Below are 22,954 nucleotides of genomic sequence, written 5' to 3' on the forward strand. Positions count from 1 at the left end.
AGCATCCTATCTAGATGTATCACGGCTTGGTACGGCGACTGCTCTGCCCAGGACCGCAAGAAGCTGCAGAGAGTTGTGGACACAGCCCAGCGCATCACGGACACCAGCCTCCCTTCCTTGGACTCTTGTCTTTACCTCTCGTTTTCTTGGTGTAGCGGCCAGCATAATCAAAGACCCCACCCACCAGGGACATTCTCTCTTCTCTCCTGTTCCATTGGGTAGAAGATACAGGAGCCTGAGGGCACGTACCATCAGACTTAAGGACAGCTTCTACCCCACTGTGATAAGATTATTGAACAGTTCCCTTATACAATGAGATGGACTATGACCTCACGATCTAGCTTGTGACCTTGCACCTTATTGCACTGCACTTTCTCTGTAGCTGTGACATTTTACTGCGTACTGTTACTGTTTTTACCTGTACTACATCAACGCACTTTGTAATAACTCAATGTAACTGCACTGTGTAATGAATTGACCTGTACGATCGGTTTGTAAGACAAGCTTTTCACTGTACCTCGGTACAAGTGACAATAATAAACTAATACCAATATACTGGCCATCTCACCTCTCCACTCTCAGTCCCGATGCAGGGTTTTGACTCGTTCCTCCAGCAGATTGCTTGTTGCTCCAGACTCCAGAATCTGCATTCTCGTGTCTTGAATGGTGCTGGGAGCCTTGCTGTTTGTTATAGACAGTAATCCAGAACAACCTGTACTTCCAGTATTGATCAGTTGGAAAGATGAGCAGAGCAATGGTGGATGAAATGAATGTTAGGACCTTAGGGAGTATTGAGGAGCAAAGGGACCTCGGTGTACAAGTCCAATGATCCCTTAAGTAGCAGTACAGGTAAGTGAGGTGGTGAAGGAGGAATAAGGGAAATTATGAGGGGCAGAGATAAGGTAGATAGTAGGAAACTAGAGGCCATAAGTTTAGGGTAAGGGGTTAGAGGTCTGGAAGGGATCTGAGGAAGAACTTTCTCACCCACAAGGTGGTCGTAATCTGAAATGCACTGTCCAAATGGGTGGTAATAATATTAGTCATTATTTAGTCAATTTCTTTAAGTAACTATCTAATACAATATAGCCTTATTAACTTAAAGAACAGATGAATGCTTAAAGTAAAGGCCTAGTACTTAAGGTCATTACCTTCTCCATAATGATTGGTGATAAAAGAGCAATATCAGATGTCAGTTCAAAAGAGAAAAAAGAAAATGAAATGTTCCCATTGTTAGTGAGGCTAATTGAGCTGAAGTCAATCAAAGCACCATTTTATTCTGTGCCTAATTTTCTTTCCCATTGGAAAAAAAATGGAAAAATTGAATACAAAGTAGAACAGGTTAGTGACTCGCCATCACCTGCCCCGGACCACGTTCCAAGGTGCATGTTGGTTCATGGTAATACAAGCATTAGCCTTGATGCAACAAACATTGTTCATTCTCTTTTTCTCCCCTGATAACTAAAAAATGGAATTATCAGCAGGTTCTACACTGCTCCATAATCTTAAATTGAAGAGTGTGGGAGAGGAGAAGTGATAAGATTTGGTACCTGTAAAAACAAATCCCATTTTTCCATCCACCCCCCACCAAAGCCCACTAGGTGGTGCTATAAGACACCAGTCTTACAGTGCTGGGACAAGTTTTAAGTACCAATCCAAATATTCTTTGGATCGGTGTCAACTTCACTGTCAAATCACTTATTGTGCTTTATATTGATTGAGAGAAAAAACTTCTACTGGACCCTAGGATGACGAAGCTCAATTAGAGTGTGGTTTTAAAGTAAACATGCACAAACTTAGTCGATCAAATAAGTTAGAGTCAGAACAATACAACACGGATACAGGCCCTTCAGCCCATCGAGTCCATACCAACCACATTGTCCATCTAGCTAGTCCCAATTCCCTGCGTTCGGCCCATATCCCTCCAGGGCCCTCCTCTCCATGTACCTATCCAAGTGTTTCTTAAATGATACTATTGTACCTGCCTCAACCACTTCCTCTGGCAGCTCATTCCATATGCTCACCACCCTCTGCATGAAAAAGTTTTCCCTCAGGTCCCTGTTAAACCTTTCCCTCTCACCCTAAATCTATCCCCCCTGGTTTTGGACTCACCTACCCTGGGGAAAAGATTGTTACCATCCACCTTATCTATGCCTCTCATAATTTTAACCACTTCTATTAGTTTGCCCCTCATTCTCCAATGTTCCAAAGAATAAAGACCTAACCTGGCCAACCTCTCCCTACAACTCAGGCCCTCAAGTTCCTTGGAGTATTCAAACCTCAACATTAAAAATTCTGAAGAAAATTTTTTTTATTCAAAGACAAAATTAGTTTCTATGCATATATTTAACAGGTAAATTGGAAGGCTGTTTCCCATTGAGTTCAGTTACTGTCATATGCTATCAGCAATAAACATTTTCAATTTTACTTTAACTATTAAACAACATACATAGAAGACAAACCAAAAAGCTTCAACTTATGCTTTAATTGTATTTGGGAAAATACAATCCAAGTGGAGTTTGATGAATTTATAAATAGTCTTAAATACTGATGGTCAGAACACCAGTCTGCCAGAAGGATAGAGACATTAGTCATCATTTGCTAGAAATACAATGTAGCAGCACCAGTGAATAAAGAATAGTTGATCAAATTGTACCCCTCATTAAACCACTTGCTGAAATATTGAGTACAATAGCTTCTAATATTGCTGTGATTATTATAAAATGTTTGTGTTATTGTGTGTTTTTGCAGAGAAAAAGAAAAGTGAAAAGTTACAGGAATTGAATGACAACTGGATCAATGTCCAACAAAATGTCATTTTCAAGGACAGTAAAATTGACAGCAGATGAACATTTGTCAGAGCAAAAAGTGGTCAGTTTTTCCCAATAAAGAGGGTAGATTACCCATTTTGTGCTCCAAGCATAGCTAGAATGTTGCACTTGAATTGCAATTCACCTTTAATGTTCAATTTATAATCAAGTTGGTTCAAATCAACGCTGTAAAAATATTACGTTGATAACTTTTAAACTTTGACCCCATGAACTAAATAAACACAATAAGCTTTGCTTATGTCATATATTAAGCTTTGTAAACTAACTCACTGAGTTCTTTCAAATGACAATGGTAAGTTAAAGGCAGAACAATTCTTCTTCCATGTATTATTTCTTTTATGCAACTACTGTGAAGACAGCTATAACAGAAATATCAACGTAGATGACAAGAAAACAGCTCAAACCTTTGTTTTCAATATGTATTTTAATATTTAACAATTCTATTACAAGTAGTGCAGCTAAATCTCAAATGTTTATTCACATCTAGTCTCTATTGTTTTCCATTTACAATACACATTATCTGACAGACTACAGATCCAAACAAACAACACTGCCCTCAAGAAAATTAAGACCAAAAAAAAACAACCTGGGGGCTGTTTTGAACTGTAAAACAAAATCAAATCATCAAGCAAACATTTTTGCATAAGTTGCCTTTTCCTTCTCTTTCTCTTCCTTTTTCTTTTGCTTCACTCGGAGTATTTCATTGTTTACAGCTGCAAGAATTTAACAGAAAACAAAGCACACTTAATATTTGTCAGCCAAGGAGAATGCCAAATTATTTTCTCTGTTACTTTTGTTGGTACCAGAAACAAAACGTGTGAATGATTTTTATAACTTACCTTTGTCTTCAGGTGTTATTTCCTGAGCCTTCTTAAGATCATTCTACACAAAAACAAAAAATTAAGTTATTCCAATGTTATACTAGTACCTTTTAAGCTCTTGACTCTCTCCTCAATTTATTTCAACTTGGCAATATCTTTTGTAAAATTTTGTGTTCAAGAAATTAAAGAAAATATGGCAATCACAATAATGTAAGGTGTTACTATACCAGTGCCTGGTCATAATCCTTCTTTGCTTGCCAAGCCTGAGCCCTTCGGTAAAGTGCCTTCGTGTTTGATTGATTAATCGCCAAAGCCTTTTTAAAAGGAAAATATTAGATAAGAGGTCTGTTCCGTGATTTATTGAACCTTTAGCTTTACAGTGGCAAAAGCAAGGCAGAGTGAATGAATTTTACTCCTGCCCACACCCATAAAAACTGCCTCGCAATAGGACTTGCCTCAGGTAAACAAAACAACAAGCTACTGAAGTTTTCATTCCGTCCCTACAGATGGCAGGACAAAGTCAGAAGACTAGGAGTTATCTTCATTCGGTACCTTGTGCGTAACTCATGACATTCCTCAAATGTCCAGATAATGAACTTTACCTTCATAATGCTAAATTTCAGAACAATTATTTAGTAGACCATCTAAGAAAGGTGCAACAACCACTAAATGCAAAAATCCACTAATTAGGCATTTATAAAAACTTGGATTTCTCCATCGATGAAAACTTCCGCATATCTTTTCTAATAAGCAATTATTATTTACCACAAATATACATGTTATCAATTTTTTTTTCTCTCAGTCTTCCCAAGATCTTTAAAATGATATAGCTTATTACTGAATTTGATGAGTGTCCCATAATCTCACTTTCTGTATGCAGTATTTGAGCAAATCCAATAACACCCAAAGCTGGTCCATTTTCCCATTTACTTTCCATGACTGCTATACTGGCAGATGTCCCCTCAGGTTGCACTTCTCTGCTCCTTCCTGTAAAACGATCTGTATGTACTATTACAGTCCATGTCCTGTAATATAAATTCTACTGCATACACTGGATACCCTAATCTTGCACATGTTACAACAGATATTCACCAATTTTAATGGGAAGTGGAATGTAAAATATTCTAGGTGGGTCAAGGCTGGTTTGTTTTAAACAACTACAGTGAATGAACAATTTCACATGAGCTACAACTTTTCCTCCTACAATAAATTTATCATAGCTGATGCCACTTTGCTGTGCCGCAGAGATGGAGGTCAACCCTCAAAAGCAGACTCACCACAGCAGCCAGACAGTGACAATATACATTCTGGCTGCTATGGAGAAGGTGGTAGTGGTGAATAAAATACACAAAGAGGAGAAAAAATCAATCCAAGAAAAGCTATCATGATGCCAAAGTGGCATCTACAGCACAATAAATACTGCTCTTTAATGCTGACAGTTAATCAGGTAAACACATACCACCTCATACACCCTAGCCTATCCATGAGCCATGGCATAGTCTATGGTACCCTCTGAAACCCTCAAACATAGATCAAGCTTATAAATGTTGAATATAAATATTTGCTTTGTATCCTCCACTGGGACTAAAGCTGCTAGCATTGGGAAGGGGGCAACATGAACTGAGAGGGAAGAAGAGAGTGAGGGAGGTGAAGGAAAGTGGGTACAATAGCTCATTAGGATGAAGGAAACTGTCACCCTCCTCATGGGCAGGGGACCTCTGCAGCATCTGTTAAATATGTGTCTCTGGATTTAAGTTCCCCAAAAAGTACTCTTTACCAAATTGGCCAAAGACCGAGCACTGTGGGAAGTGTGCGTGTCCGCAGTTTGTCTTCTGAAGTTTACGGTTCTGAGCTGACTGGTCCTTTAAATGGCATCTAAATGTGGAATTGCCAAATAACATTTCTTTTCTGGCCCTGGGAGCTGACATTTACGTGGAGAAAAGTATGAACATTCAACCAAGGTCATTGTTGTGAGCCTAGCACTGCGTAAACATCAGAAACTGTACTGTGGATACTGACTTGAAGTGCGCAGTTTGTTCAAGGTGGGTACAGCTTTAACCAGAAATGATTACTTCGTAAATTCCCCCAGGTTACATCAATTTTGGAGTGCTTCTAGTGCAATACATTATCTGATCTAAATTCTAGGCAAACAGTTCCCTGAATTCTTCCACAATGACATACCATTGATTGGTCTACTGAGTGATCAAAGTTCTATATGCCTAATAAAGTCACCTCTTTAGTGCAGAGGCCTCCAATCCCTGGGTTCAAATACATTAAAAGAATATTCTTTCTGGGTGGATATCAACTGTATGGAATGTATGCTGCAAATTCCCACAACTCCAAATCATTCTTGCTGGCTTAGGAATTTTCTAAAAAGATATTTTTTTTACTAAGACATGGAGAAGGGCAACAATAGACAATGTAATTACAGTCCTACTTACCAGTCCCTTGAAACAAAGAGCAAAAAATTTGGGCTAAGTGGGGGAAAGGTTCAGAACTCAGGCTGTTGCGTCATCCAGATAGAGGGGGAGAAAGGGCACAGAGTCAGGAACCATTTTTTAAGAATAATTTCTCCATTAGACATGAAGTGAGGATGACCTTTAGATATAGCCAGTGGGACCACCTTCACTAGAAGGACAGTAGCTGTTGGAAAGGCACCTTAAATTATTACCCATCCCTGAAAGACCCCATCCTAGTCAGAATGGGCACCATCTGAGCCAGAAGGTTTCAGCTTGCACACAGTTATGTTCAGGTGACAACTCGGTGCAATATTACATGGTTTCTTCCCACGACATAATATTCTTTCAGTTATAAAATCTGCTTTCACCCTCATCAAAGCAAAACTACAGGTCATCCTACTAATACATCTTTTCAGAGGCAGAATATTTTGAAATAGTGAAAGATCAAAAGGTATTGGTGTTCAGCAGGACAAGTGCCTTCTACATAAATCAGTGAAAGTTAACATGCAGATACATCAAGCAACTAGGGAAGTAAGTTTGTACGTTGGCTTTTACTGGAAAATTATACTAGTAGAAGAGTAAAGACGTTTTGCTCTAAATATATGGGCCAATAATATGACCACACCTGGAATATCACAGCGGATCTGGCCTCCCTCCCAAAGAAGGATGTACTTGCAATAGAGCAGCGAAGGTTCACCGCATTGATTCCTGGATGGTGGGTTTGGCTGGACTTGTACTCTTGAATTTAGAAGAATGTGAGGTGACCTCATTGAAACATAAAAAATTCTTAATCTTCAGAGGATAGATGCAGGAATGCTGCCTTGCCTGGCTGGGGTGGCTAGAGCAAAGGATCACAATAGGGCGCTGAGCATTGAGTTCAGAGGCCAGGAAAAATCTCTTCACCCAGAGGGTAATGATTCATTGGAATTCTCTAACTAAGACAACTATGGTAGATCAGTCACAAAAGAGATCATTAGATTATTTGGATAGGTATACGGGGTTAGTGTAAGAAAATGGTGCCGTTAACAGATCAACCATAATCTAGCTGAATGCAGGGCAAGTCTGAGGCACTGGATTATCTGCTCCTGCTTAAAGATTCTATGTTCAGCTCCTAATTAGATGTTGCTTATTTTAACTTCTTTCAATTCTTCTGAAAATTTGCAAGTAAAACCATTAATCAATGAAGTTTCTCAATAGATCCTCTTCAGTTTTCCAGCAGATACTTTTGTTTTTGTTTATTTTATTCTAAAGCTGTTCAAGTAAAAGCAAACTCTACTCCTGGGAAAAGTTCTCTTGTAAATCTAAGATTAACCTCACGGCAAAATCATAGCATCATTTAAATCAAAAACCCTTTTGAATCAAAGATAGAAGTTCTAAGCGAACACAAACCTCGTCACAGCTTTCAATGGCACCGTCCCAGTCAGAAAGTTTCAGCTTGCACGCAGCTATGTTCAGATGACAACTCAGTGCAACAGGGTCCAGTTTTGTAACGGAATCTGTCTTCTCTGTTGATTCTTGATTAATTTCATCTCTTAATGCATCTATATATCTTAAAAGGGAAACATCTGAAGATCAGAATCAGCCATTTTGCAAAATTCAAACAAATCCAAAACAGGAGTCCTTTCAGAATCACTTACATTGCCATTCCACTCATTTCCTCAGTAAGCTGGGACCTTTTAAAATTGTTATTTGCAATTTTCTCCATTAGTCCATTTCATTTTCTGTTTTACCCATTTTCTGCAGTGCACCTTCCATCTACCACACTCTCTCCCCATTCAGCAGGGACATGGTTAAGTGAAAACCTTGCCAAAATAAAACAACTGTGACCTTCAACCTGCTATCAAGGAACTATTCCAAAGGGATTTTGTAGCCAAACCTGATCCTGTACTCACCCACACATTCATACATGCAATTTTCAAGCAGCTGTCCTGGGAGGGTGGAAAGAAAAACCTGGCTGATGTCCACTATCACTTCCCTATTACATACTCAAGTAAACTCAGCTGAGATATAGGACCAAACTTGAGGCCTCCCAGACTGCACATAACAGCTGAACCATCAGGATATCCATCCTCTCCTTTTGTACATCATCATATATTAACTTCCTAAACAATAAGCCACAGTGGTATTATTGCTCAATGTACAAATTCCAACTGCCCTGGCTGAACATTTGCAGAGGCTTCAGCTTTCACTTATATGCATCACTGTTTGGTGGACTCAACATTCATGTTGTCTGAGCTGTCCACCTTATAATGGGTTGTTCTAATAATGACAACATAGAGACTTAACTCTGTTCATCTTAACCCATGTTTCTATATTACTTTCCCATGTTAGGGAGCGGTTTGTTTGCTGCTGTGATCTAACACAACAGGATTTGAATCAAGTCTCCAGCAGCTTATCCACTTTGTCATTCACCATAGATCTGGTTCAGCATCCCTGATCTCTTCCAGGAATCTGCTGCTCAGGTCCTCAAGTATCAATTATTGGAGCGAGTGGCTTCCATCAGCTTTCTTTCACTGTCAGTTAGAATTCATCATCTTAGATCAGCTGGTTTGGAGCCCAAGAGTACAGAAAGGACACCTGCATTTGTGCAAAGTGCTCTGAATCCTGCTGTTGTTTTACATCATGTCTAATTTTTCCAGTGTGTTAACTTCTAGACCAGAGAAGAACATTGTCCAGCATGGTTCCGCTCAGCACAATGAAGTCAAAACTCCACATCATGCTGACTAGATATCTTGTATGGACCTTTACTACTGATATTTGGAGTGTGATGTTCACGGAGAGGGGTGATATAGTATAACACCTAGGTAGATAAACTAAGGCACACTCACTGGAAAGGGTGTGCTAACCTACTCTAATAATCATGGTGCTTTTGGGGTGATGTTAATATTTTTATTTCATCATGGGATTTGGGGGTCACTGACTTTTATTGCCCATCCAAAGTTTTCCCTGAATAGAGTGGCCTCCCATATTAGTGGGCAGTTAAAACTCAACCACATTGGCGAGACTTTAGTCACCTATAGGGCATACCAGGTAAGAATGGCAAATTTCCTTCTCTAACCAAGATGTATTTTAAAACCTCAATAATTTCATGGCCAGCACTTTTTATTCCAGATGTAGTTAAGTATCTGAAAAAATCCTCAGCTGCCATTGCAGGATTTCAAATTCATATTGCTGGATCAACAGTCCAGGCCTCTGGATGATCGTCAGGTAACGTAACTTCAATGCAAATGTAGAGGAAGAATAGTTACAATACAGATTTACTGATGCTGAACTACAGGTGCCATTTATGGATAGGTTTCATGTCATTTCTCTGTATCTATTCTAATTTTGTCATCTGTTTTGTGGGCTATTATGGCAACTTCATCAGCATAAACGTATCGCTTAGATATAAAACACCGCAGATACTAGAAATCTGAAATTAAAACAGAAAATGCTAGAAATACTCAGGTCAGATAGTGAACAGTTAAATTCAAGTCAATAACTTTTCATTAGAATACACGAAAGGTCATTGATCTGAAACATTCATTGTTTCTCTCCCCATAGTGAACAGCTTAGCAGGAAGATTCACAGGAAGAGAGGAGGGACACCGACCACACCAAAAATCATTAAGGATGCACATACCTGTACACCTGCCCAATACAATTATGTTCAATGTGCCCTCTCAAAAGCAGTCAAATTTAAAGTCCTACACACAGAAACGCTGCTGTGTACTCGCAGTATTTTCTGTGTATATCATTTTGATATGGTTGGTGGAAACTCTGGAGGTCTACGCATTGAAACCCAAAAGAAAACCAACAAATTGAAGATCTAAAAAGTTACTGATCTCTCTCACAAATTTCACGTGCAAACTCATTGAGTACATAATCCAGAACAAAATGGAAAGCTCCCAAAAGAACAAGCTGGATTTCAGGAAAAGCATCACATTACTGACCAAATCACATTATTCATATTTGACAAAGGACACATTTGAAAGGAGGCAAAAAGCAGTCTTGGGCTTTATTGACCCTCCAGCCACCCCAGACACCGCATGATTCAAAGAGTCACATTCAATCTAATATAAATGGTACCAAACTACTGATAATGCACTATCACATACATGATTACTAACAGATCTCATATCCAGTCAAAGGAAAAATCCAGTCAATACCTGAAAAAGTGGACCCACCCCCCCCACCCCACACACTGCACAAGTACTGTTACAAGATGTAAATTTATACTCTTACATGCAAATACTACTGAACTTGCATTTCAGCCACAAAACTAGCTTCCAAGCCTTTTACCTGTATAGCATGGGAGTGAACAAAGGATTCAATGGATCTGAGAATCCATGTTGACAGCATCTCTAAAATATGATCTGATCTGAAATTCAAGAACTTCGCTGTTTATGTGTATTAGTCAACAGAAACAAATTTTTTCCCTTGTACAGATGGTTTCAAAAATAATGAGCTAGATTCTGCTGTCAATTAGCCCCACATCACACCTTTTTGATTTAAAAGATTTTACCCAAAACGTTGTTTCATGTGCAAATATGCAGTGCAGACAAGAAAACGGTATATCTAGGACACGAATAAACAGGTGAGCTACTTAATTAACCAGGTTATTTGGCTGACAGTGTGCAGCTCCAATAACAATTGCAATATCACACAGAACAAAGCAATATGTCTAATAGGTTTCCCCTTCCATCACAACCTCCAACTTGGACATCTTCCTAACTTGAAAACTATCACTTTTGTCACTGCATCATCCTGGGCCAAATTCCTGAAACTATCTAACAGCATTGTAGGAATATTTAAACCATATGGCGTAGCAGCTGAGGCAGCTCCTCACCAATTTCAATGGAAATTTGGATGGACAATGAACACCTATCCCAATGAAGATATATTTTATTAAAGAAAATCTGTTGTTGGATTGGAAAATTAAGACTGAGAAGCAGTGTGATTTAACGTTAGACAAATTCAATCTGGAGCATAAAGTGGGTTTCCTCTGGGTGCTCCGGTTTCCTCCCACATCGCAAAGACGTACGGGTAGGTTAATTTGGGTTTAAAATGGGCGGCGCGGACTCGTTGGGCTGGAAGGGCCTGTTATCACGCTGTAAATAAAATTTTAAATTTAAAAAAAATAAAAATTGAATTGAGGAAAAAAATGAAAACAATACAACTTAAGCTTAACATATAACATTTAAAAAAAACTCCAAAATTTGCAACTCAAAGAAAAGAGACCATAATTGTAATAGTGCATTTTCAGTGCCAGAGAGTTTATTCTTAATTAGCAACACATACCAAAGTAGTAAAAGTGCATTCAGGCTTGCAAAAAAAAGTCTCCTAGCTTTGCTCCTCTCAAAGACAGGAGGTTCTGGAAATGGTGCCTCAGGACTCACTGCCCAAGGCCCACGAAGGCCTGCCATCTGATTTCCAGGCCTGAGGGCAGCAAAGTCAGCTTTTCACATTTGGCTCAGGTAAGTGCAAGTGAGTGGGGATTGCAGGGAGCAGTTCTGGGCAACAGGCCACGTTCAGCATGATTCTGGCTAATGGCAAACGTAACCTCAAGTGCAATTAAGTCTATCAGCAAATTCTAGCCCAATATAACTACCTTAAAGCCTTGGAGTATTTCTTGCCTGCCATGATCCAGTTCTGGGATTTAAAGAAATTATTTCCTAGATTCTTTAAGTCTTCTGCAATCCGAAAAACAGTATCAACCTGTTTAAATAATTTAAAAAAAATGCTTGGTTATTCCATGAAAATACATTGAAACAATGAACATACATTGTTGAAAGATAAGAAGAACCTTGCATGCTACTCCAATTATGATTCCAAATTATTGCTTTAGTTGTTTTTCATTTTCCTTCTCTTACAGCATTTCGAAGCTGCTGGGTCATCTCGTCAAAAGGGTGAAGTCTGCCCATGAACAGGGCACCAAGCAGCCCTGTGACTTTCAGCAGTCATCTTTGATAGAAAATAGCTAAACAGCTCCTACACTTTTTGGCTCACTTTCCTCCAGGTAGTCTGTGAGTTTACATTTAATTTTTTTCTGTTCAGTATAAAATGGTGAAAATACAACAGCACAGAAATCAACACAATTATAGAACTCACTCTCCAAAGTATAGATGTTAAATGCAGTTTTCTACTGTGCACCTAAAGTTTTGCATGCAGCCCAAAAATTGAAGCTAATGGGATTGGCATTCCCAAAAATACTGATCAAACAAGATGTAATAAACACTGCAGTGATTCTTGTAATACTTCTCAAAAACGAGATGTGAAAAAAGCTTAGATTTTCAAAATTGCTCAATTCAGCAAAAGTCTCCTTAATCAATTCTACTTTTCTCCCAAATAAAAGCAACAATTATGTTGTGTAGCTACATATAAACCAAACAGGCTATTGTCAGAATTCAAATAGTTAATTTAGATTTCATTCCATAAATTATGAAGTAAACCTCTTTGCTTGGTCAATGTCAAAATGGTTCCACTATTTCTACGTAATTAATCTGTATGCCAACTGTGCTGTACAGTGTGCAAAGCTATCCATTTGTTTCAGCAATTCCAGGAGAGTCATAGAATTCTGAACTAGTAACATGGCAGATTTATCATGCTTGTTCCAGTGATCAAGTGGTGATTCGGGTTATGTATCACACACAGCTGTGTCAGCTAAAAGCCATAAAGACCAGAAGGTATCTTCTTTTCAACACCACACTGCAGCTGGCCCAAGGATATGTGTGGAAAGTCAAAATTAGCAGCCCACCCTGCCCACTTCCTTTCTTACTGCCCTTTGTCATGAATTGGGACTTTTAGGGGCAAACAGCTCTACAATATAATTTTCCTCATACTTAGGATGAGCAGATTCATCATAGAGGAACCCACTTTGTTGCTGAAGACAAAGCATTTAATTTCCAAGGTTATGCACCAACAAACTGTTTTAAGTGTCAAATGAAATGGATTTCAATTCGCTTTTTTAAGCAATACAACAGTGAGAATGTTCGTGATCCCTCAGTAGGCATATAGGATTCAACTGAGTTATCTGGATTTAATTTTTCAGACAAGGTATGAATGGGAATATTTAATTACTGATCTTTGGTTAAGGTGGGGAGTTAAGGTTACCATTGTCATCTGGTGACCCCCCCCACTCAACACTGAACAAGAGCATGACCAGATGTAGATTTAACCTGTTGACATTTGCTTTTGGTCTATACTTGTATATGAAGACATCAACAGAAATGAGGAAGTGGGGAAGAGAAATCATCCACTGAATAGAATTCTAGTGTGCTTTTAGGTAAGGAGTAGGGGACATTTGAAGAAGAATAGTGAAGATATACACATTTCCTATATAAAACACATGGAAAGAGCTATAAACTACTTACATTATTTACATCTCCATCAATATCTTCTGGAAAGTCTGGGTATGCATCCCCTGATCCATCAGCAGGAGCTAGACCAAAATCATCTCCTTCTTTAAGTTCTCCACAGTTTTCTATAATACATTGCTGCAGAAATGCAAATATACCTTCAGTAAACAGCCCAGCAAAGAAACCTTGTACAGCTGAAAATTTTACTGTATTAAGAATATTTAGCAAATAAAAACATCTACTTTTATCACAGCCTTAGATAGCATTTTGTTTCCAGCAGAATATTATGAAGACCAATTTATTATATGATACCTTAAAAGGTTATATTGTAATATTACTGGAAACTGCTCTGTCATACAGCTCTGTGCCATAACCTTAATGCTTGCGATATTCATTAACAATTTGAATACCAATATGAAAGGTATGATTAGTAAGTTTGTAGATAACATGAAAATGGGTGGTATCTTTGACAGGGAGGATAATCATATACTACAGAATAATACTGATCAATTGGGCAGAAGACGGGTAAAGCAACAGCAGATGGAATTTAATCCTGATAAGCCTGAGGTGATGCACTTTGTCAGGATTAATCAGGGTATGACATACACAATGAATGGGAGGGCCCTAGGGAATATTGATGAACAGGGACCACGGTGTACAAAACTAATGATCCCTGAAATGGCAGATAAGGTGATGATGAAGGCATATGGAACATTGCCTTCATTAACCAGGGCACAGAATGTAAGAGGAGGGAGGTTTTGGTACAACTTTATAAAACATTGGTTAGACCACATTTTACATTTCTGGTCCCCGCACTACAGGAAGGATGTGACTATACTGGAGAGGCAGCAGAGGAGATTCAAGAGGATATTGCCTGGGATAGTGTGTTTCAGTTATAAGGAGTAACTGGATATGCTGGGAGTGTTTTCCTCGGAGTGGAGGAGAAATACAAAGTTATGAGGAGCATAGATAGGGCAGAGAGTGGGGAACTATTCCCCATAGCAGAGTTATCTAAACTAGAGGGCATAGGTTTAGGGTAAGGGTTAAGAGGGGATTGGAGAAAAATCTTTTTCACCCAAGGATGGTTTCAATCTGGAACTCACTGCAAGTTTGCTCACAACATCTAAGAAATATCTGGAACAACATTTGAATCACCAAGGCATACAAGGCAAAAGATAAAGTGCTATAAATGAGATTCGATAGCATGGGCACCATAGGCTGAAGGGTTTCTTTCTCTACTATATGATAATATAAAAGAGATTTAAGTTGCAAGTAACCTTCCACGAGTCAGATGGGACAGGAGGCAAAGAGTAAAATAGTTCTCATGAAGGGTCTTAGGCCTGGAGCATCAATTCTTTTTCCTCTTTCCACAGATACAGCCTGACTTACTGAGTTCTTCCAGCGTTTCTGTTATTATTTCAAATTTAAGGATTTGAGGTTCTTTGGATTTTCATAAAAATAGTTCCGTCTCTACAAAATATTGTTGTACTTGTAAAGTTATTTGGCATTTTGGTCACTGAAGACCAAGAAAAGCATGATTGGTGAACACATGTCTAGGTTACATCTCTATTACTGAACTCCAGAATGCTTCAGCAACTAACTCAAAAGCATTCTGTTCAAATTGGTAGTTAAATGTGAAACCGTCAAAAAGCAAGAGTAAAAAATGTTTTCTAAAACTTACATAAAATATTGGTCATCAAAAATCCCAATAGACATCTCTGGACCTGTTCTATTTTTTTTTCAATGTTTTCGTTCTTCTCACCTTTACAGGCTTCTCAGCTTTCACTTCAACGTTTTCCAGCATCTTTACCACTCCCAATCCCTTCAGCGTCTGACCAAAAACCACATGTTTGTTGTCCAGATGAGGAGTAGGCACAGTTATGATGAAGAACTGCGAACCATTGGTATTTGGTCCTGCATTGGCCATGCTAAGTAGTCCTACTTGATCATGCTGCAAGAGTAAAAAAAATAACTTCATTCAAAAATTAAGATACAAGGAAACCATACAAATTGCAGTGTTACTTACACTTGACAGATAGGGTGCATTACTAAACCAAAGCAGAGTACAGAGCAACAGCATTTTGCCTCTACATTTGCTTATGTTATACTTATTTCATAGTATGTCTGCTGATGCATCATTCATCAATGCATGCAATTCATCAATGTGTGTAGTCCAATTTCATATACAACTACTGAGAGAGTTCTTTCGAACATCTCTGGGTTATTTTATGCCACTGATTTGTAACATAAATCAGCAAATGTTCTAACATGAGGATACCTGAATTAGATAAGAAACATCTTGCAGAGCTTTGTGCTCAATGTCAGTGTTGAAAGCTGGGACATTTTTCCACAACCAAACACATTGTGCAGGGGTGGTTAACTGAATAGCAAAGTTCTCTCTACACTGTCCAACAACGTGGTTCAGATACTAAAAACATCACATTTTAAATACTCTGTGGAAAATCTATATTGTCTACAATCAGAAATTCAGTTACTGGTACAGTCACTAAATATGATCACAACACACTCTTTTTATTATAACCTTGTAATTAAAATTTTCATCTTCAAATTTCTCTCCATAGATACTTTCTCCTCCAGTTCCATTCTGATTGGAAAAATCTCCTCCTTGGATCATAAACTTCTTTATAACTGAAAAGATTACAAATAATTACTCAAATGTTTTCAGTAACTATTTTTAAACAATATCTCTTATTCAAAGCTAAAAGTGAAGATCACTACAATCATTCACGATGGCCAAGTTAAGCAATTGACTTACTCCTGTGGAAGGGGCAGCCTTTGAAATGCAGAGGTTTTCCCGTGTTGGTCCAATTCCCTTCTCTCCAGTGCATAATGCACGAAAATTCTCAGCTGTTTAGGACAAACATCTGCAAACAGCTCCAGAACTATTCGTCCAACTACAAGTACAAAGATACCAGAGATTTTAAATAATGGATTCTTCAAAAAAAAACCTTCCAATTAGAACATCTTAGTCAATGAAATTAACAGGAAATTAAATATTTCATGTCCACAATCAGCACAGTTCAGCTATGTATACCCACTTACCCTGTCAAGCTAGCCTTCTCTAAACATTGACCTCATGAAGCTGAGCCATCCAATTAGTTAAGACTTAGAGAACATGTGTTCCTTCGTAATGATTCTGAAAGAATTTACATCAATTTACAAGGGTGCAAACTCAATGGGTTGAATGGCCACTTTTATCACATGCTTAAAGCAGAATTACATGACATCACAAATTTATTTCTAGTAAATTCCACACACTGAAGCTTGAGTTTAACTACTATATTTTAGAACTTTTACCATGGTATCCACATTCATTCCTATAAAGAGATCTTATGCCCCATACAAACTATTATGTGCTATAATATGAAAAGCACAACAAAACTCAGTACTGATGTCACTTGAAACCTAGTTCACGTACAATGAACTTTCTTTCAGTCGGTAAGGAAAAAAAACAAACTATTTGCAGCATTTTAGGCTATAAACTACATCAAGATTTTTGATGTATTTAAGAAATCTGTTCTGTTCTCACGTTTTGGTAAACATCTGATCAGATAATTCTAAAGAATTGTTTGCCAGTAAAAAGTATATATATATAATGATTTACAGATGTTATGAGTTTTAATAAGGGAACCACCAGTCCAAAAAATGATGGTGCAAACACAGCAGCTTGGCGTGCTATAATACTGTGCACTCGATTCAGTCAGCCGTCCCAGACGCCCCCAACACCTGTACTAAACTTTCTACAGGAAATATGGGTTCAGTCGTCCTCAGCCTCCTAATGTGAAGTGTGGCGAGGTTTTATGGTGGTTGGACATCAACCGACGTCCTGCTGAGGCCCTGCACCAGAATTATATTATTAAAGCACTAATAATTAAATTTTATTTTGATGTAATGTTTTTAAAATCTCAACGTTCCCCCCCCCCCCCCCCCCACCAATCTCAGGAAGTCCTGCTCAAATCAAATCCATACTGGCCATGTGCAAGAGCAGTCCATCTAGATCGACAATGAATGGTAGGAAACATTGAGAAACACAGGGACGTTGGTGTACACGTCCAAGGATACCTGAAGGCAGCAACACAGGTAGGTATATAGTTACACCTGTACAGAACATGATTTAGGCCACAGCTGGAGGACTGTATACAATTCTGGTCACCACATTACAGGAAGGCTGTGACTGCACTGCAGGGGATGCAGAGAAGATTCACCAGAATATTGCTTGGATGAAGTACTTCAGCTATAAAGAAAGACCAGGCTAGGTTTATTTTTCTTCGAGTGGTGAAGGCTTGGGTGGGTGTGCGGAGGAAGAGGGTGTGCTTAACTGAGGTATACAAAGTATGAGAGTGAGAAACCATTTTTTTTCAGCATGGTTAAGGTAAAGGCAAGGGATTAAGACGGGATTTGAGGAAGATTTTTTCTTCACCCAAAGGATAGTTGAAATCTGGAATGCACTGCCCAAGGAGATGGAGAAGACAGGTATTCTCACAACATTTAAGGCTTTTTTTTAAGATGAGTAATTGAAACATTGTGGCAGAGAAGACTGTAGGCAATGTGATGGAAAAAGGGATTAGTATAGATAGGTATTTAATGGCTGCATGGACATAGTGAGCAGGAGAGACTGTTTCCCTGCTATATAATTCTGTGGTCACTTCTTTGTCCTTTAACTTTAGTCTAAAGTATCCTTCGAGCTACTTTTCCTGCAGCCTTTGTTAAGATACAGAATGGATGCACAGTAGATTACTTTCCCTGGCTGAGGAGTCTAGAACCAGGAATGAGTCTGAGAATAAAGGGTAGAGTGTTTAAGACTAAGATGAGAAATCTTTCACTCAGAGAGTAATAAATCTTTAGAATTCTCAGTCGAGGATGGGGAGGTTCAGTTATCAGTTCATTCGAAACAGAAATCCATAGATTTCTGAAAATTAAGGGAATCCACTGATATAAAGATAGCACAGGAAAATATTGCTCAAATCAGCTGAGGTCTTGATGAACAACAAAGCAGCCTTGAAGGACCAGTTGACCAACTTCTGCTCCTAATTCTTATATAGGTACTGTTCTCAAATGATGCCGTTTAAGGTTCAAACATTTGATTGGCATTCTTCTCCTCATCAAAATGGTGTCACAGGATTCTTTTAAATCCATTCAAAGAACGTCTCACATGAAAAATCCCTCTGTTTCTGGAGTCAGTCTAGATTTGGACTCAAATCCCTTAAGTTGGTTTGAGCAAAAGTGCCACCACCAGAAATGCTGATGCTGTGTGGTTGAATTTAACTGAAATCATAAGCTTTTTTAAAACCTCAAAAATATGTCTCTCTTTCAAAAGGTACTGGATCTCAGTCAAACAGAACTAAATAAAAATTGTTCCATCTTCCAAAAAATTGCCAGTCTCGTAAACATTTATTTTTAATATCTAGAACCAGCAACAGTAAGGACTTAAGAAATGCAGGGATCAATAGGGCTAATGGTTCTTAAGCCTATTCACCATTCAGTAATATCATAGCTTCTATTCTAACCCAAGTATCCTCCATTTTTCATACTGGCAACTCAAATACATCATCTTAGCCTTCAGTTTTTGATTGGCTATCATCTTCTGATACAATGCAATCTGGCTGAGAATTATTATTCAGCTGAATGATAGCCACACATTGTTTTGTAAAGTACAACATGTAAATTTTAGCAGTAGATAAAAACATTAGATTCTGGATACATAAATAATAGCTCTTTAAAGCAGTTTTGCTAGTGTGAAAAGCTGCATACTTTCACTTATCTGAATATTTGTAAGTTAAACTACTCCAGGGAATGAGGACCATGGACAATTAGTTGATTATTTTTCCTGTCATGCAGCTGTTGTATCTCAAGCCATGAATATAGCATATTAGAAACTTAATTTCTAATTTTCAGTATCTTGTGTATAATTAACTGAAAAGATTAAACTTTAAGAAGGAGAATTCATCCAAATAGCATACAAGTTAACATCTCATCTGAAAAACTCTTGTTAATGAAGTAGCAATCTAGATTTCTCCTCAAACCCCGGAAGCAGGACTTAAATCCAGACCAGGAGTTTGAGCAAGAATAACAGGAAAGTGTTATGTACTTTATTCCCTGCAATAATGCACTTTCTAAATTAGAGCACTGATCAATCCAGTCAGTACCACTTCCATTACATCTCCAAATCTGCAGGAATGAAAGGCAATTTTACCTTTATTTCTCTCATATTAAAATATTGGCAAACATTACAAAACTTACAAGCATCTGTGGTATAGCAGATTGGGAAATTACAGTACAGCTAAGCACAATATTCCATCTTCCCATTCAACAAAAAGAAAACAATTGTGCATAAAACATTTAGCAGAATGTCGATGGCAAAACCCTAATCTCATAAACAAAGAGTAATTAATTTGTACACCTACAATCGCGCAGTGCTATTGCCAACTAATTTGCTCCTGACACCATGGAATGTTCCCCTTTTTTCTGGTACTTCTTAGTAGTAGATCTTGCCAACCAATCATTCACCCAGATTTACCTCCAAAACTCTGGGCTTTCTTTTGATGCCACCTTCAGAACCAGTAGCTTTTGCCCTCTTCTTCCACACCCAATGACCACACTTTCTACCCACAAATATTCCATTCTTCATTTATGTTGCTTTCTGATAATGCCACTTCAGGAGAAACGAAGTCACTCCAAGTTCATCAACACTCTCTGGGGCCTTACTCTCCTGGATACTGTTATCACTCCTTCATGTCTACCAACATCCATCCCTCTTTCCAAAGCAGCTTCCCATATAACTACCCAAGGTGCAATATTTGTCCTTTAAACTCCTCCTTTCCCAAAGTCCAAAGGCATAAACACTCTAGGAATAGCAATGATTACTTATACAGCCTTTCAAACCAGTATACCATATCCACTGTTTATTCTGTGGTCTCCTTTACATCAGACAGACCTAACCAATGTGGTTAGGCCTAACACTGGGTAGACCTAACCAACCTAAATGGACCACTTTGCTGAACATCTCCATTCAATCCATATGTGTGATCCCAAGAGAAACAAAGGACTGCAGATGCTGGAATCCAGATGAAAAAAACTGTGATGCTGGAGGAATTCAGCAGCCATCCGTGGAGAAAAGCAGGAAGTCAATATTTTGGGTCAGGACCCTTCTTCAGGACCGAAGATAGGAAAAGGGAAGACCGATACATAGGAGGGGAAAGCAGAGCAGTGATAGGTGGACAAAAGAGGGGAGACAGGGTGGGCGCAAGGTGGTGATAGGTAGATGCAAGTGAGAGATAGTGATAGGTGCAGGAGAGGAGGGAGAGCAGATCCACCAGGTAATGGGTCAAAGGTAAGAGAGAAAGGAAAAAAAAGATACAAAAAAATGACTAGGAAAGGGAAGAACAGAAGAAGCATGGTGGTGGGTGGTTGTGGGGAAGAGGGTGGGATTAATTAAAGTGGGAGAATTCAGTGTTCGTGCCCTTAGGCTGCAAGGTCCAAGTTTTTAAGTCATTGATCACCCTAACTCTCTATGTTAGCAAATCTATTTCATCCCTACTCGACTAGTGGCTCTCATTTACGTTTCCTCCAAAATAATCTTTTGCCCATTGCCCATCTTTCCCGTACTGTTAGTCATTTAACTGCTCCTGCATTCTGTCTTATCACCACCTTGCCCTTTGTTCTCGTTTCCCTCCTCTTTCCCTGCACCTTACAACCCGCTTATCTCTACTTTTTTCCTAGTTCTGGACAACTTGAAGCATTAACCAAGTGTCTCCCTCCACATCTGCTGCCCGCCTTGGTGACAATTAAAGCAGCCTTTGTTGACTTTGACTTTTTAAATAAAACCTGAGCTTCTGGACCCTTCCATGCTTATGAATGTCCTGGAGCCTTCAACATAAGATCAAAATCAACGATTATTTTGCTGGAAGGAGGAGGTGAGGAAAGGGGTGATCCCGGTGCGGGACGCCGAGCCACCAAGGAATGGGGAGGATCTGCTTGGGGAGGAGGTAACGCGCTCCCAGTCACCGCGGAAGGCAACTCCGACCCTCCTCCTCCTCCCCTTCCTCCCTCATCTCCCCAACCCCTTCCTCCCTCCTCCTCCCCCCCCACCCCCCCCTCCTCCTCCCCCCCACCCCCCCTCCTCCTCCCCCCCAACCCCCTCCTCCCCCCCCCCCCTCCTCTTCCTCTCCCCCACCCACCCCTCCCCCCACCCCCTCTTCCTCCTCCTTCCCCCACCCCACCCCTCCCCCCACCCCCTCTTCCTCCTCCTTCCCCCACCCCTCCTCCTCCTCCCCCCACCCCCTCTTCCTCCTCCTTCCCCCACCCCCTCTTCCTCCCCCACCCACCCCTCCTCCTCCTTCCCCCACCCCACCCCTCCTCCTCCTTCCCCCACCCCCCTTCCTCCCCCCCCCTCCTCGTCGTCGTCCTCCTCCTTCTCCCCCGGGCAGCTCCCCCCCTCCTCTTCCTCCTCCTCCTCTACTACTACCCCCTCTCCCCCGCCGGGCAGCTCCGACTCGACTCCGACTCCGACTCCCCCTCCCCGCCGGGCGACTCCGACTCGCCCGACTCCGACTCCCTCCCTCCCCGCCGGGCAGCTCCGACTCCCTCCCCTCCCCGCCGGGCGAGCTCCGACTCCGACTCCCCCGCCGGGCAGCTCCGACTCCGACTCCGACTCCCCCTCCCCGCCGGGCAGCTCCGACTCCGACTCCCCCCTCCCGCCCCGCTCCGACCGCCCGACCCGCTCGGCCCCTCCCCGCTCGGGCGACTCCCTCCCCGCCGGCGCTCCCCTCCCCGCCGGGCGACTCCGACTCCGACTCCCCCTCCCCGCCGGGCGACTCCGACTCCCCCTCCCCGCCGGGCAGCTCCGACTCCCCCTCCCCGCCGGGCAGCTCCGACACCACCCTCCCCCCAGGCTCCCTACCTAACTCTCCCCCCACGCTCACATCCAGGAAGACCCGCGGGTTGGCCGCATTAGCCGGCTTGACTCTGGGCGAAGGGTGAGCCATGCCGCGCCGCACCGCACCGCGCCGCCTCACCCGCACAGGCCGGAGCAGCTGCACCGACAGCTTCCGCTCGCACTCGCCCGCACTTCCGGTCTCCCGCTGCCAAACCCTCACCCGGGACCTCGGGGATCGGGCGAAACCGCGCCCAGTCTTTTAAATGTATTTAAACTAAGTGGAACGGTCAAATGATTTTTTAGATAGAGCGAGGTTAAAAGCAGAAAATGAAAGCGTGCGGTTTCAGCAAGCAATTCGGAGAGCAAACGATGAAAAACCACGGTGATGCTGGTGGACTCAACAGGCCGGGCAGCATCCGTGGAGGAAAAGCGGGCGGTCAGCGTTTCGGGTCCAAACGGTTTGTTGGCCTTGGTTGCAGGAGGATTGGAGTACAAGGGTGGAGGTTTTTTGCTTCAGCTTTACAAATCTGCAGGGGGACTACAGTCGGAAAATTGTCTGTCGGTCTGGTCTCCCTTCCTAAAAAGCGATATGCTAATAGTGGGAGCAGAGCAAC

At 40.6% G+C, this 22,954-nt stretch overlaps 1 protein-coding gene across 1 annotated transcript; it reads right to left on the reverse strand.

The window, feature by feature from the left end:
- Positions 1-2,462: 2,462 nt before the first annotated feature.
- On the reverse strand, positions 2,463-22,516 carry ppid (peptidylprolyl isomerase D). Its single transcript, XM_052009327.1, is given in 12 exon segments — positions 2,463-3,541; positions 3,668-3,710; positions 3,877-3,963; positions 7,498-7,657; positions 11,698-11,804; positions 13,460-13,582; positions 15,207-15,395; positions 15,987-16,093; positions 16,221-16,245; positions 16,248-16,318; positions 16,321-16,359; positions 22,365-22,516. Coding segments are annotated over 12 exon segments (1,125 nt in total). The 5' UTR covers positions 22,450-22,516; the 3' UTR covers positions 2,463-3,452.
- Positions 22,517-22,954: the final 438 nt, after the last annotated feature.

This window comes from Pristis pectinata, chromosome 2 (genome assembly GCF_009764475.1).
Source record: "Pristis pectinata isolate sPriPec2 chromosome 2, sPriPec2.1.pri, whole genome shotgun sequence".
NCBI lineage: Eukaryota > Metazoa > Chordata > Chondrichthyes > Rhinopristiformes > Pristidae > Pristis > Pristis pectinata.